Below are 17,221 nucleotides of genomic sequence, written 5' to 3'. Positions count from 1 at the left end.
GGTCTTGGTTTGCCAAGTCAGTGTATATTAATGGGTCCTAATCTATAGGGGTCTTTCTCTACTCGTCTCTTGGACTCAACATTCTTTCACAGGCAGTGATGAAGGAGGTTTTCTGCTGATTTTTCTATGCTTGGCTTGAATCTGGCAGGATCTGCGGTAAATCTAGCAGAAAATTCCTGGCAGATTCAAGTTTTCCCATCAACTTCCTTTGGACATGCAGCTTTATCTGCTCAAATCTATTTTGATTTTAATTCCCAGTTGTGGGACCACCTCTTTCCTGATCTCAAATTCTGTTCCATATTACTGAATAGGTTTAGTATCAAGCTTTAGCATTCTTGCTGTCTTACATTATTGAACTTTAATGGCTGAGCTCTGAGCTAAGAATGGAGCTTTAAAATATGAGTTTGTAAAAATACAAAGCAGTACTATATTATCATATACCTTAAATTAAGTTTTTAAATAATCCACATAATGTGTTTAAACACCTGCTGATAGTGCCTAGAATTGCAGCTCTGCACTATTAGCCATTGCAAGTACCCAGCCCACCTCAAAGGAAAATAAATAAAAATAAAATAAATCAGAAAATGCAAAGATCAGGCAATTTAATGTCATTGTATTTCAGGGGAAATGAGGGGGACTGAGGGTGAATATTTAATCTGAGGTTGAAGAGAATATTTCATACTTATTAGCACTTCAAAAGAAATGTTCACATTGTAGTTGATTATAGTTGTAATCAAGTATGAAAATTTATATATACAGTAACATGATATCACTGGGTTGGTCATTCCCTGGAATATTTTCTTCTCAATCTACTAAAGAAACATTTTCTTCTAAAAATGTTTAATTTTATAATAAAATCACCTAGAAAATTTTCATCACTTAATAGATATGCAGCATGTCTATTTTATATACTTCGTACACTGAATGGTGAGTACTATCACTGGTATTTCTGATTACAAAGATATTGCCAAATTAGAATGTAAAATTCAAATAAGATTCAAATTCAAATACAAAGTTTGGCCAGGGGTGAAAATAGCATTAGTTTAAGAAAGTAGTAGAATAGAACATACATTTTGAGAAATAGCTGAGAAAAATGTTGACCAACGACCAAATGAATAAAAACTTTTCTTGGAGAGACGATGAACACTGGGGAATAGTTTGGCTCAGTAAGGTGAGAAATGCATGTTTCTGGGGGATGTTGGAAAGCAAGCTCTTTGGAGATTCTAAAAACTGGTTTTAGATACAGGAGAATATTTGGATAAGCTGAGTGATGGGAAGGTTGCAAAGCCACAATAATAAGGACAACCAGGTGTGTGGGTAGTGATTTGGCGCTGACTGAATTGCATAGCAGTGTGGATAAGTATGGGAGTGAAAACTGTTGTCTTGGAGTATATTAGGATAGTATTTCTTGTCCATTTAATTCCATATATATATATATATATATAAAATTCCTTGATAATAATATTAATTTTTGTTTGTTTAAAATTTTTCACTTTTTAAAAGGTATTCATTTTCACGATCTAATTCAGATTAGATCATGATTTCTTTTGATAAAGGTAGAGTGTGTATTATTATCCTAATTTTCCAGGTTATAAACTGAAGCTGAAAGTGGGGATGTGACTTCAGAGTTACACTGCAAAACTGGGACTAAGACTGTAGTGCTTTTTCTACTAAATTGTGCAAAGAGGCCTTTTAACACAAGTCTGAAATAACTATTATATTCACTTATTCTTCCAAAAACCACTTCTTGACCTCCTTCTAGATATCAGAATTGGGCTGGTTGCAAAAGAAATATCAGGGATGAAGAAACACAAGCCGATGTCCTCACAGACCTTACATTCTCAGTGAGGCAAAAAAATCAAGTAAGCAAAGAGGCAACACACAAGGGCATAGAAAGAAAGTCAGCAAGACTAAGTCACTTCTGATGAAAAAGAGGAAATGTGATTCCACACAATTTTTTTCTTCAGTTTCTACTATTGTTAAATACAGTACTAATCCCTTTGTGGATACAAAAATGAAGAAAACACAGCCCTTGACATCAAGAAACTCTCATTATCAGAGCAGATGACAAAGCAGCGTAGATCATTGAGAACGCTCCTGGCTCCAGGCACTATGTTAAGTACTAGGGACACTGTAATGACCAAGGCATGGTTCCTGCCCTCATGGAGTTTGCAGTCTATCAATTTCATCAGCTACCTGATTCATGGAAATGAGGCTTGAAGTCAGAAACACTGGGCCAGACTGAGTTTCTCTGGAGAGCGTTCCAATGGTTCCCATATCAGCTGGGAGCTGGTGCCTGGTAAGTGCTCTCTAAGCACCTACTGAGGTGCTGAAGGCCAGATACAGGAGAGGGGAAACTGACCAAGGCAGTGGTTTCTACTAGTTCATTCATTTGACTACAGGAGGGCATTGACTTCCACCAGAAACAACTTGAATTGCTAGCTTTGGCACCTGAGATTCTTTCTGTGATCACGGTGTCCACACAGTAAACTCTGAGGATGCTGAGAAAATTGAGACCAAGAAGTCTGTCTCTGTGAATAATCTTGTCAACTCTATGAGGAAACTTTTATCCATGTTTATGTTTTCTTGATTTTTACTTGTGCATTTATTAGATGGAAAAATGACTTGGCTTTCAGGAAAGACCAGTGGACTCTCAGATGAAGACGACTTTTTATTTTATTTCATAAGAACAGTTTTTTGTTTTGTTTTGTTTTCCCTGTCTGTTAGGGCCAGCATCTCCTGTATCTTCTCTCTGTCTCACCCTGGAATTCCACTTGGACCCTCCAATCTCAGCACTCTTTCTTTCAGGAAAGTGACACAGGTGTGTCCAGTACTTCTTAAAAACAGGAAGCCAGGAACATGTATTACCGATAGAGAAGCTGTGGTCAGTAGTCACTGGGACAGCTACATAGGCCAGTATCTAGGGCTTTTGAAGGGGATAAGGCACTACTGAGAGCAGACGGGCAGGGTTGTGTCTTCTGGTTCTGTGTCCTCTCTATTCATAGGGAGAAAAGGCATGTCTTAGCTTATATTCCCTTAAAAGCTGAGACTGAGATAAATGTTTTCATGCAGGGCATTTTTGGGAAGTGATCTCATGGAACAGGAGTAAGGGATCAAGGGAGCAAATTTGGATAGTGGAGAAAGCCAATGCAACGGTGCATAATGGAGCTGGCCACCATGTGCATGACTGGTGCCTGATCCTGACATGACCTTCTGAAGAGTCTTTTGAAATATGCCTCAGACTTTTCCTCCTGCAGGGCATGGGGGCGGGCTGGAACCATTTATTCAATTGTTTCTCTCATTGTTCAAAAGTGAGCCCAAGAGTGTTTCTTTCTCCTTTCTCTTTCTCCTTCTTCTTCCTCTCCCTTTTTTCTCTCTAGTATTTGTCTTTGGGAAATGAAGATATGAGATCCAAAATGCAAGAATGCCAACTTGGGAGAGTGGTGCTAAAATGTCTAGAATCACATTTATGCTTATAGAGCAATCAGTTCATATAAGGAAACAACGGAGGTCAAGGGAAACGGAATCTTGAGGGAAAAAAAAGAAATTAAGGTGCTTGAAGCATTTGAGAGAAATTATTAATAAATATTTTTAAGACTGTGTTGAAGAACTTAGAAAAAATAGCACACTGACATAGAATAAATGAAAAAAAATGTAATTATTCACTAAGAAAGTACATTGTACCAGAAAGGAAATATACTCATAGTTGTCATTTTGGTTGTACAGTGGCAACATTCATGTGGTCATAATCATATATGCACTGACTGTCTATTTAACCCCAGCTTATGATATATATAACTATGTTGAGAAGGTGAGAGTAGTGGCATGCTGCCATAGAAGGCAGTCAATAGATCATGCTTAATAACGATAAATCAAGAGTATATACATATTAATTAGAAATTGCTACAATGGATTTGAATTGTAAGGTGGGGGTAGAGCGTGGTATTTCTGTTTTCTTGATGGGATAAGGAAGGAACAGACCTTTATAATACTACTGGCTTTTTAGATATGTGCAGGTAGTATTTTGATTTAAAAAACCTTTGATTTTAAAAAAGAATGTAGCTATAATTTAATATATATGATTGATGTTGTTGAGTAATAAGAACAATTATAATCATAAAACTTGTTTTGATATAAGAATTCCACTGGGATTGGGAATAATAATGTAAAGAATCCTTGGAGGATATAAAGAACCATTGATTTAGATACACTGGGTTTGATATTTTGCTTCATGAATTTCCACAAATGCAAGTTTCCATTAGAGATCTCCACATGAAAACTTAGAACCTGTTCTTTTTTCCAAAGAAGCAGCTGAGCTTCCTCAGAAACATCTCTTACCAGTCTTTCATTTCCACACCACAAACCAAACCATAGAGTCATCTTTCTATTATGTTTTCTACAGCTACTCTCTGTTTTTCTTAACACTAGTAAAAAGGCCAATTGCTGGACATCATTAGGAAAGAATCTAAAAACTAAAATTATTATAAGGTGCTTATTATTTATATTCCACGTACTTCTTCAATGATCTGTGGTATTAAACCATAGTGAGTATTAGCAAACTCATGGTGCATCTACAACTAATACTAATAATTGATACCCCTTATGTAACACTATGTGCCAAGAAATGTGTCAAGCCCTTTGTGTATATTACCTCATATAATCCCCACAATTGGGGTTAGGTACTATGGTTAACACTGGTTCCTTTTTATAGCTGAGGGAAAACTGAAGCACAGAGAAGTTAAGTAACTTGGTCAAGATCATCCAGTTAATAAGTAGCGGAATCGGGATTTTTATACCCCGTATATTTTACTTCCAAGGTAAAAATCACATATTGTCTGGTTAACATACTTGGTGATGATGTTGTAGAGAAGAGAGATGGTCTGGAAGGGGAAAATATTGTATTTTAAAAACTTAAATATTTTACATCATCTGACCAAGGATAGAGACAGACAAGTCTGAAAGACAGGAGTAAGAAATGATGCCTCAAATTTAGAGTTTAGGTACGGGCTCCAGGTGCCTGGGGAGCACTGTGTCTCACAGCACAGATGTAGATGGCAGAGTCTCTGGGCTGGGAGGCTGTGATGTGCAGGGAGCTGTGCTTTTCCTGTATGTTTATTGTGGCAATTAATCTTCCATTCTTCTTCTTCCCTGAGCTCAGCATAAACAAGGAAACAATGCCTCCTCCTGGATGCTGTTGCAGCCAGTGTAAGGCGTTTGTTCCTACCGAGTAACTGCAGTTGATTGTGATCAATTCTCCTTCCTGGGCAGTCAGGTCCTGAGGACTCTGCTCCACTTCATTTTTGGCGGCACTTACACCTGTTCTCAAAGACATCATCAGATACAGAATATTATAATTATTGCAACATTTATACACATTATTTCTTTACACATTTTCAGGAGGGCACTCCAGATTAGCCACTTGGAGTCCCTTCTCTCCCCTCCCCAGAATTTTGAAAAATATCTCATGTCCTGAAACTCCCCAACTTACAGCTTAGCTGAAGCCACGAAATAGCCAACAAAAATTGCCGGATCTTCACCATTATTACTGCAGGAGAAGCTCACACAGGTCTCTGTTGGAGGATTTCGGAATATACGTTGGACAAAGGAGTCCTTTATTTTTAAAACGTCTCTACATTTACTTTAGAAATCAAAGGGGATTCTCAGCCCATCAGAAGCAGCAGAAATGCACACTTAAGAACATTTACAGTTTTACCTGCAAACTGAACCATCTGTGATCTTTTCAATGTAACACCCACATTTCCACCTAGTGGCATGAGGCGTACACATTTATTATGCAGGTCAAATACTTGAGCCCAGGAGTTTGAGGATACAGTGAGATATGATCATGTTACTCCGCTCTAGCCTGGGCAACAGAGCAAGACCCTGTCTCTAAAACAAACAAATAAACAAACAAACAAACAGCACCTCTCACCCACAATACAGATAGAGAACCAAACTTAGCATCCTCCTACTAGGAGTCCTAGAAGTAAGGTGAGGGTAATGTGGGAGAACAGATGCCTGATGATTTTTTGACTTCAGCCAGCCATGATAGATCAAGTAGAGTAGCTGCATTTCACATTATATCTTTTGAAAACTCAAGGCCAGATCTGTTCTTTTTTGTAAAGGTGTCCTTATAAATATCTCTGGTTTCTTTATGTGACGTCCTTGTTTCTTTCTGCACATGGTATTATTTCAGACTACTTTATTAGTTTTATCTTTCTTATTTTTAGACTTGCTACAGTTTGTTCATGTCTCTTCAAATGTGATTCAAATATTGTTGCCCTGTCAGAGTGTTGCTGTACTCATCTGGTTTCCAGTCTTTTTATTGTTATCTATGATAGTTTCAGTTGTTTTATCACATTGGTGAATTATTTTGAGCTTGTAGTCCTTTTCCACTTTTGGGATTCCTTTCTAAAGAGATGACATAGAGGTCAAGCTTGTACCAAATAACCTCCTTTTTCTGGCAATAGCTTATTGGATCTGGGTAGATACTATGCTCATTAATTTGAACTAGAGGTACAGAAACAGCAGTTAGTGTAACTAGAGCTTTAAAGCCCTGTGGGATTCAAACCAGATTCATCTCTTAGTAAACAGAGCTGGGTATGTTCAAACTGAAGTTATTGTGGAGTAGAATATGACAGGCTTACAGTGGAATCTGGTTTACCAGGAGGAGAACAGATTATACATCCAGAGAAAAGTAGATTCAGAAAGCATAGCCAATTGGTGATTTTCTTCTTTCTGTGAGTCCTAGCTGTATTTTTCACAACTTGATTTTATGAGACTTTCTAATATCCTTTCAGAAAATCTTTTCCTTAATTACTTTGAGTGCGTTACACAACAAATACTAAAAATTCAGGATTCCTTCTTCCGGACATTACAACTCATTTTTATAAAACTACTGTATAAATATACAGTTATCTCCACTAAATTCTATTTTGGCAGTTTCAGTCTATCTTTCCAGTTTGTTCAGATGATTTTCAATCTTTAATTTATGCTGTAAATAAACATATTAGCTGGACATCATTAGGACATCATCATCATATACCAATCTCAAAATTTGCTATTTGTACATTTAATGGGCAAAACTTGTGTGAATTTACATAATATCAATGTGAACAGGTCAGAGTGAAGGATAAAATCATGAGGTGTAACAAATAGGGACATTTTTCTAAATTGTATATTTATATATGGCCGTTCTTTCAACTGAGGATTCACCAAGTCTAGCATTATGCAGAATGACAAAGTGAATAGAGGATACAGTCTACATCCAAATGAACTTAGGTTTGAGCCTTAGTCTTACTACTTACTAGATTCTTCTACTGGATTTTTCTATTCAATACTCCAATCCTCAGTCTCCTTATTCATAAAATGGGTGTAATAATACCAAACTTGTAGTTTTGTGGTGGGGATTACAGATAACATTGGGAGTTAACAAAGTATAGAATTTAAGAATGCAGGCTTTGGGCTTGTCAAACTATTTGTATGCCAGGTCTTCCCTTACTAACTCTGTGTTCTTGGGCAAGTTAGTTAATTCTTCTGTATTAAAAATAGTTTCCTTATCTTTAATAAGGATTGCAGCTACTTCATGAGGTTGTAGTGAAGATTAAGTGAATTAATGTATGCAAAGCACTTAGAAGAACACTTCATGCACATTAAGCCCTTGATAAATACATGTCAGTTCTTCTTACATATGTAGTACAACAGGGCCTGTGATAAACACAACACTCAATAAATGATAATATATATTTTTTTCCATTGATATAGTGAAAAACAAATTATTAAATGTCTTGCAAATATTTGACATGTTTGAAGTCCATGGAAGTCCTTTGAATTTAGGACTTGTTTTAAAAATGTCTTTAGTGAGCTCTTTCTGGCTTAGTACTGATCACTGCATTATTTTCTAAGAGCCCACACCGTTATCTGTTAATAATCTGTTCTAGAATTTTGCTGGGTATCAATCCACTATTTCTGTGTTATGAGTTGGGGATTTCCTTCATTCCCAATAGGTTTTCAAAAAGTTCGCCCAATGCCTTGCCGACCGTGCCTGCAAACTCTTTTTGTATGTTGGGGATTCGTTTAAATGACCCAGAAGACTTGATCATTTTGAAAGCATCTAAGTCCTCTCTTAGTATCTCTTTATCTGTCATCATTTTTCATTTCTTCATTTCCAGTTTGAAAATTACTCAATTTTTTTTTTTTTTTTGAGATGGAGTTTTGCTCTTGTTGCGCAGGCTGGAGTACAATGGCGTGATCTTGGCTCACTGCAACCTCCACCTCCCAGGTTCAAGCAATTCTCTTGCCTCAGCCTCCAGAGTAGCTGGGATTACAGGTGCCCACTGCCACCCCCAGCTAATTTGTGTATTTTTAGTAGAGATGGGTTTTGGCCTTATTGGCCCGGCTGGTCTCGAACTCCTGACCTCAGGTGATCTGCCTGCCTCAGCCTCCCAAAGTGCTGGGATTACGGGCATGAGCCACTGTGCCCGGCCCAAAATTATTGTATTTGATGAAGAATAGAGGATGAAATCAGTAGCTGAAGTGCTCTACCTCTTCTTTATTCTCTGCCAAAATTATTCTATTTTCCTCGATATGTAAATTAACCTTCCTCCCCACCCCACCCTCTTCATTTCTCCAAACTGTTCTAAAATGTTTTTTATGTTCCACTTCACATTTTCTTTAAGCTTTAACTGTATTCATTAAAAAGTTTCCACTTTTTAACGATTTCCTTAAAGGCTCATGCTATCTTTGCTATTCTCCTTTGCCTTTTTGTCAGTCAACATTTTTATAATTTTTAGTTAAAAGCTGAGTTAGTATACCTTCCCGTACTGCTATAGGTTTTATCAGATGGCTCCATATTTCATATACTTAGGAACTGTTTGCAATGGAGTAGTAAGAATTTAATTTTTTTAGAGCTTCTTGTCCCATTAAGAATCACATTTAGATTTTTTGGTTGTCTTCTTTTTTATTGAGGTAAAAGTCACACAACATAAAATTCATACTTTTAATCACTTTAGAGTATATAATATGGTAGCTTTTAGTATATTCACAATGTTGTGCAACCATCACCACTCTCTAGTTCAGAATATTTTCCCCAAAAGAAATATATATTAAGTAGTCCCTTATATATATTTATATAAGTATATATATTTTTTATATATATTTATATAAGTATACATAAATATATATATACCCCACGCATATATTAAGTAGTCCCTCCCCACTCCCCACTTCTTCCAGCTTCTGGCAGCCACCTACCTGCTTTCTGACTTTGGATTTGCCTATTCTGGGAATTTCATATAAATGAAATATACAATATGGGCATTTTGTATCTGGATTTTTCCACTTAGCATAATGTTTTCAAGGTTCATCATGTTGTAGTAGGTGTCAGTACTTTATTCCTTTTTATGGCTGAATAATATTCCATCGTATAGAGATACCACACCTGGTTTATCCATTTGGATTACTTACACTTTTGACTACCGTAAACAATGCTGTTATGAACATTCATGCACAGGTTTTTGTGTGGACATATGTATTGTGAGTAGATACATAGGGCTGGAATTGCTGGGTCATATGGTAATTCTATGTTTCACGTTTTGAGGTGCTGCCAAACTGTTTGCCAAAGTGATACCATCATTTTACGTCCCCACCAACAATGTATGAGGGTTCTAATTTCTCGCATCCTTGATAAGACTCGTTATTGTCCTTTTTAAAAAGTCATAGCCTTTTACTCAGTGCAAAGTGGTATCTTGTGATTTTGATTTGCATTTGTCTCATGACTAATAATGAGTACCTTTTCACATGTGTATTAGACATTCTTGTATCTTTGTTGAAGAAATGTCTATTTAAATATTTTGCTTACTGCTTGTTTATATTTCTTTTTACTATTGAGTTGTAAAAGTTCCTTATATATTCTAAATACAAGTCCCTTATCATCGGGTACATAGTACATATGATTTGCAAATGTTTTCTCCCATTCTGTCGGTTATCATTTCATTTTCTTGATGGTGTCCTTTGAAGCATAAACAAGTTTAATTTTGTTGAAGTCCAACTTATCAATGTTCCATTTTATTGCTTGTGTTTTTGGTGTCACATCTAAGAAATCACTGCTTAACTCAAGATCATGAAAATTTACTCCTCTGTTTTCTTCTAAGAGTTTTACAATGTTAGTTTTTACATTTAGGTCTATGACCCACTTTGAGTTAATTTTTGTGTGTGGTGTGAGTATGAGCCTGTGAAAAAAAAGACGATATGTTGATCATAATGGCCTGGGGCTGGGCGTGGGGTGTGGTGTGGTGTGACAAAGCAGTGGGCGTGCCAAGCCCTGTTAGGATGGTCAGCACTAGGCAGACAGATTGCCGTGAGAGAGCAGAACTGCTATGGTGGGACTTGCAAGTTCCAGTAATGCTTTGAGTACTAATCTGTCCCTTCTAACTTACCTTTTATCCACTTTATCTCCATGTTAAATTTGTGTGATTATTTTTATTTCTACTTCACAAGAGAAAAAAACTAAAGCTCTGAGACATCAATTAACTTGGCCAAATTTGCATAGCTAATAAGTAGTAGAGCCAGGACTGACATCCCAGTCATCATATTCTAATTCCTACACATCATGCAAGAAAGCCTGAAGGACAAGAGAGAACTCACCTAAATGAGAACAGGGATATTATCTGAGACCCTCTTCCCTGACCCCATTTTCTGTCAAAGAAACCCTGTGCCCCTGGAATTAGAGGCAGTTATATTTGATTTTGATTTTCCTTATCTTCTAATAATGTCTTAACAGGACTGTCTGTGAAAGAGAGAACAAGGCTCTACAACCTGGGTTTTCCAGCCTCACTACATATTTCCTCTGGGCCTTTGAGGTTTTTGTATAGCTCCTGCTGTGCTTTTAGCACAGTGTCTCCCAGAAGACAGTAGTACACGGCTGAGTCTGATACCTGGACTGAGTATTTCACAATGGGGGAGTTTTTGTCTTTAATATTTCTGCCTCCAAAGTTTTTGCTGTTTTCCATTGTCTCTCTCTGAAGAAGCTGCAGAGGTTTGCTGGGGTATTGGACATACCAGAAAAGGGTAGGGTACCCCGCGGATGTGTACGTGCAGTTCATAGTCACAGATGCTCCCTCCGAGACGGTAATTTGGCCTGTCTGCTTGACTGAATTGCTGCTGGTTCCTCCTGTAGGGGGAAAAATGTACTGATTTTATGGGTTTGGCCAGAGTTGTATCTTTTGGAGAAGGTTTTTATTATTTTGAAATAATACAAAAAATTTTCATAAAACGTACTTACCAAACATTAAGATCAGAATTAGACAGTCCAGAGAGGAGTTCATTGTTAGTGTCTCTGGCCTAGCAGAGGGCATCACTGTTGAAGTGAGGGTTCACAGTTCTACTCAGAATTCATGCATAAATTATGATTTCATTGGTGAATAGCACCCCCACGTGGCAAGTTAATGAACAGGTTATAAGACGTCATCTGCCTCTCAATGTTCTGCTGTGTGTCCTCACTACTGTCCTCATTCTTAAGAGTCATGTTGGGTGTGAGGTGGTCTTTTTGTGCAAAGGGGACTCACCACACTAAGTCTGTTATCTCTACAACACTTATTCTAAGGGAGAATAATCTCCACTAGAACTTACACATCACAACATGTCAGTATTTTAGACAGTTGTTTCAATATTTTCAGTTTTTAAGAACAATATTGTGATAAATCTATGTTTACATAAACCCTCTTCATACATCTAATTATTTCCTTATAACATGGTCCACTGAACACACATTGTGACCAAATGCCGAATGGTGAGATGTTAAAGTCAATATCTGGGCGAAGCTAAAGCTGAATCTGAATATCAAAAAATAGAATTAACTTCAAAAATACAAGAATAAATATGAAATTCTATCTAAAATGTAATTATTATTATAATTGTATTAACAAAGACTTAGCATTCACATTTCAAAGTTTAGCATTACAGTAAAAGAGCAGTAACCTCTCAGGACTGTCTATTGTTTGATTGCTCCTGTTATTACCATTTTTCACATTTGCAAAATTCTTTACTGAAAATGGTAGTGAATCAAGATATTTTTGGTTCTCTCTTCTAGAAAAGGGTAGTGCTGAGGGTACACTTATTCCTTTTTTATCTGGACTTGAAGATTTATTTGATAATGATGGTGCAATTCAATTGAAGTCATTTTGCAAAGTCTACTTAACTTTGTTCTTTTTTTTTTTTTTGGACTGCTTTTTTTTTCTGACTGCTTTTTTTTTTCTTTTTTGTTCCTCAGTCCTGGCATAATTTTATCTGGTTTCTCAGAAATGGAAATATTTCTCTTCAAATATGCAACCTTGCACTTAGACTAGAAGTGGCTTGGCTTACAGTTGAGTATTTGCAGTCTTTATTTCTGGTTACATAGTAAATGGCTCAAGACTCATGGTGCCATAGGAGGTTCTTGGAGTAACAGAAAAAAAAATTCCGTGATGTGTGTGTGTGTGTGTGTCTTAGTAACCTTCACTATTTTGATAGCTGGAAAAAATGAATCACTTTTTTTAATGTTTCTCTGATGACTAAAGAATTTGTATACCTCTTTATAAAGTGGCCATTTGTACTACTTTTTGTGAATTGCTCATTTTCCCCAGGAATATTAATGTTTTATTATTGTTATGGTTTGAATGTGTCCCCCAAAGTTCATATGTTGGAAATTTAATCCCCAATGCAACAGTGTTGAGAGGTGGGAACTTTAAAAGGTCATGAGGGCTCTGTCCTCATGAATAGATTAATGACATTATCATGGGAGTGGGTTAGATATCTTGGGAGTGGGTTCCTGATAAAAGAATGAGTTTGGCACTTTACCCGTTTCTCCCTTTTGCGTGCACTCTTTTGCCCTCTGCCTTTGGCCATAGTATGGTGCAGCAAGAAGGCCCTCCCCAGATGCAGGCCCCTGGACCTTGGATTTCCCATCTTCCAAAACTGTAAGAAATAAGTCTCTGTTCTTCATAAATTACACATTCTCAGGTATTCTATTATAGCAGCACAAAATGGACTAAAACAGTTATTGATTTATTTTAATTTTAAGGGTAATTTAAATTGCATTTTAAATACAAAGGTATTTCAGAAAATCACATTGTACATATTTTAAATAACTGATGTCAAAGAACTTTCCTTCATTACATTACTAGGCTTGTAGTTTTGATCAGTGAGCTATAATTAGAAGACAGATATGGGCAATGTTTTGACGAATCTTTCCTTTCCCCATTTCTAAGATGCAGTCTCATGTGCTTCTTAACCTGGGATAGCAAATCAAGAAGCCTGTCTAACTTCCCACATACACTCCTGCACTCCAGGGCCCTGTCTGGATAGAAAAAAGAAAGTGCTCACACCCAGCCCCTCTCACGCCCCTTGCAATTTGCACTCAACTCCTCTGTTAGTCTCTCCTACTGTGTCATTAGGAACATAAAAGTACACAGTTGTGCCTAGTGCTCGGATAGAGGTTTTCTGCAAGTGGAAAGAGGTTTTAATCTTAACTTAATGGGCCTGAAACCTTTGTAATCTTCCTTTTCATTTATCATGATGCCTCAGAGACAAGGCATTTTGATACCTCTTTGGGATATTGGACATACCACAAGAGGAAGGTACCTACCCATTTTGTATGTACAGTTCAACGTCAGGTGTGCCCCTGGAGAAAGGGTCCCATGGCCCTGTGTCTAAGTCACTGAGTCTCTAGTGGTTCTTCCTGGAAAGCCAAGGTTCTTATTAGAATGAATGGAAACGACATTGAATCTAAGTAATAAAATGAGAAATAAGAGAAATTATAAAACAGCCAAAATTTTAAACTGTCATTTTGCTCACCAGAGAGTAACAGCCTCACAAGCATTGAAGTGGAGGCACTGATCATGGCTGCTCCAGTTCTGGGGACTGTGGAGAACCCATGATTTCTCCTGGCTTGCATAGGCTGTCTCTCCCAGGATTGAGGCTTCTAACTCATACCATTGATTGCACCTCCCTTCTTTAGATTTTGGGAAGTTTGTCTTTTAGTACTGGTTCCTCTTTCAGATGTGAGACTCCAGGATCACTAGACCTACTAGGTCCTTAGAGGTATATACAAGTACTTGGCATGACTACACATAGGAATCTTTTAAATCTTAGATTAGCCAAAACACACAAGTGCTTTGGCACTGGAGGAAGAAAGAAAACAAAGCACAACACAGTGGCATCCTATTTTGGGCTAGGGAGTGAACTCTAAGCATTACTTACAATTCTTTTTGAATTAGTGGTTAGAAGACGGAAGCTCTGGCTTGTGAGACACATGCTGCCCTGTCTGTGTCTAGTTAAATCAATAGAAATTAGTAATGATGATGATGATAGCTAATATTTACTGAGTGCTGAGTGATGAACCAGAGGCTTTGCATACATTAATCCACATGATTGTGAAAAGTAGGTGTTAATATTATTGTTCCCATTTTATAGATGAGGAAATTGATGATCAGAGAGGATAAACAAATTGCTCCAGGTCACACTGCTCAAAAGTGGTGAAGCCAGGATTCAATATCTGATTTGTCTCTTTATTCTCTGAGTCCACAGGACTTGGCTGTCTGTTCACACATTATTCAATAGTTATTTATTAGGCTCCAGACACTATAAGGGTCGTCAAGTTTAATATTTGTTGGATAAATTAATCAGTCAATAAGTGAATTAAGTATTTTATTTCAGAGCCTAGAAATTTAACTAGAACATCCATCTTTCGAAGTGTTACTTCTTTATATCCCTGCTCTTTGCCTTAGAAGAGAAGTCAACAAAGGCTCTCAGTAGAAAGCCCCAGATTGGGTATGCTAAATTTTTTTTTTTTTTTTTTTTCTGAGACGGAGTCTCATTCTGTCGCCAAGGCTAGAGTTCAGTGGCATGATCTCGGCTCACTGCAACCTCTGCCTCCTGGGTTCAAGCGATTCTCCTGCCCTAGCCTCCTGAGTAGCTGAAATTTCAGGCGGGTGCCACCATGCCAGGCTAATTTTTTTTTTTTTTTTTTTTTAGTAGAGGTGGGGTTTCACCATATTGGTCAGGCTGGTCTTGAACTCCTGGCCTCAGGTGATCCACCCACCTCAGCCTCCCAAAGTGCTGGGATTACAGGCGTGAGCCACCACACCCGGCCTGGCTATGCTAAATGATTTTTAATAGTGACGCAGTGGCCGGGTGGGGTGGTGCGTACCTGGAGTCCCAGCTCCCCTGGAGGCTGAGGCAGGAGGATGGCTGGAGCTCAAGAGTTTGAACAACACAGTGAGACCCCCATTTCTAAAAATATTTTAAAAATAAAATAATAACAGTACAGTTTCTCTAGTGAGGGTAGAACTCTGAAATGTTCAGGAGAGTACAAAGTTATTCTTTAGACAGCACCATGAGTAAGGGCAATAAATGTTTCCCACTTTGAAGTTGTAAAAAAGCTCACGGTACAACTCAGCCCCTTATTTGGTTTGACTATTAACCTCTTTGTGCATATTTTTTCCTGTGCAAATAGATCTCTCCGAGCATCTGGATCTCTGCCACTGCTGTGGTCCTAGGTGAAGAGTTTATGTTAAATATGTAGATGTCAAAAGAACAGGGCATCTCGCCATCTCAGAGATAATTTGAGGAGGTGAGGTGCTTCTTTTCTACACCAAACTACTCAGTTAGTTTGCCCTCATTCTGTATGCCACTAGGTTGAATTGTTATCAAATTAATGTAAGGTCTTTCCCATGCTCCTGCCTGTAACATCGATATCTGAATAATTTGTTTGAGTGATGGCATTCCAAACTAGTGATCAGGGCCAGCTTCCTGGGTATGAAACTTGTACAGTCTCATAGAACTCATGCTTTAATGCTCTGCTGTTGCAGTCTTCAAATTCTTAGGAAGTTTTGCATTTTCATTTTGTACTGGGTCCTGTAAATTATATAGGCAGTCCCGCTAAAGGCCTATGTCTCCTGGTAGCTCAAGGGCTGAGCATTCTTGTCCATTTGTTGATTATTCAACCCTGTTCAGATCGATGAGGCAGCAGAGATCTTTATTACATAGGCTTTCACAGAGGCATGTGGATTTTTATTTTCCCTCTGCTCTGACTTCCATTACCTTTATCACCACAGCACAATTTTCTAAGGTCCTTAAACTGCCTAAATTTGAGTAGGGAGTCTTACACAACAGAAGAAAGCACAAATATTGCCTTCTGGAAGATGCCTTCACAACAGACCTTTTTGTGTCTGAAATTAAGACTCCTTCCTGTCATTTTCCCCTAAACTCACAGGTCATCTGCAGTCAACAGATCTACAGAAAGCCTATCAAATAAGTGTTTAGCCCCTTTTCCATCAGCAGGAGCAGTAACAACAGCTGCTCTTGAATGAGCTTTTCTGGTGGAAGAAGCCTCTGAGCTCAGAGTAACACCAGATATCTTTGGTTCTGATGTTAATACAACAATCTTCCCCACTTTCATCTTGACAACCTGCAGTCTATTCTCAGCACGGCAGCCAGAGTGAGACTTTTACATGGAAGTCAGATTATATCACTCCTTTCTCAAAGCCTTCCTATGGCTTCTCATTCCACCTAGTTCTAGAACATGTTAGGCATTTCCTAATTTAGGACTGGACTCTCCTCTGCTTAGAAAACCTGCTCCAAATATATGCAAGATTCACTCTCTCATCTTCTTCAGTTTTGCTCAAATGTTATCCTTCCAGTGAGCCTACTCTGACACTTTACCTAAAATTACAAGGGAACCACCCTTCTGTGGCCCCCTCCAGAATTCCCTATCCACTAACTTGCTCTGATTCTTTTCTCCACAGACTTATCTTCTTTTTTTTTTTTGTTTGAGACAGAGTCTCGCTCTGTCGCCCAGGCTGGAGTGCAGTGGTGTGATCTTGGCTCCCTGCAAGCTCCGCCTCCCGGGTTCACGCCATTCTCCTGCCTCAGCCTCCCGAGTAGCTGGGACTATGGGCGCCCGCCACCGTGCCCGGCTAATTTTTTATATATATATATTTTTTAGTAGAGACGGGGTTTCACCTTGTTAGCCATGATGGTCTTGATCTCCTGACCTTGTGATCCGCCCGCCTCGGCCTCCCAAAGTGCTGGGATGACAGGCGTGAGCCACCGTGCCCGTCTGACTTATCTTCTCATATATTGTAATGCAAAATATATTAACACTAAAGAGACTCTCTGAAGTCATAAACCATATAATAATATGGTTAACGCTTACTAGAATGTATTTTCTATAAAATCTGATATC

The 17,221-nt window shown here is 38.1% G+C and overlaps 2 gene segments (V, D, J or C); both read right to left on the bottom strand.

Annotated features, from left to right (window-relative positions):
* Nucleotides 1–17,221, bottom strand: part of LOC100439230 (T cell receptor alpha chain constant-like) — a 361,622-nt gene that overhangs the window by 237,187 nt on the left and 107,214 nt on the right.
* LOC134760061 (T cell receptor alpha variable 41-like) lies at nt 4,937–11,108 on the bottom strand. The segment is given in 3 exon segments: nt 4,937–5,316; nt 5,489–5,570; nt 11,059–11,108. Coding segments are annotated over 2 exon segments (372 nt in total).

The sequence above is a fragment of the Pongo abelii genome, chromosome 15 (assembly GCF_028885655.2).
Source record: "Pongo abelii isolate AG06213 chromosome 15, NHGRI_mPonAbe1-v2.0_pri, whole genome shotgun sequence".
In the NCBI taxonomy this organism is placed as follows: domain Eukaryota; kingdom Metazoa; phylum Chordata; class Mammalia; order Primates; family Hominidae; genus Pongo; species Pongo abelii.
Note: the sequence above shows the minus strand (reverse complement) of the source record. Positions and strands in the feature narration are given on the sequence as shown.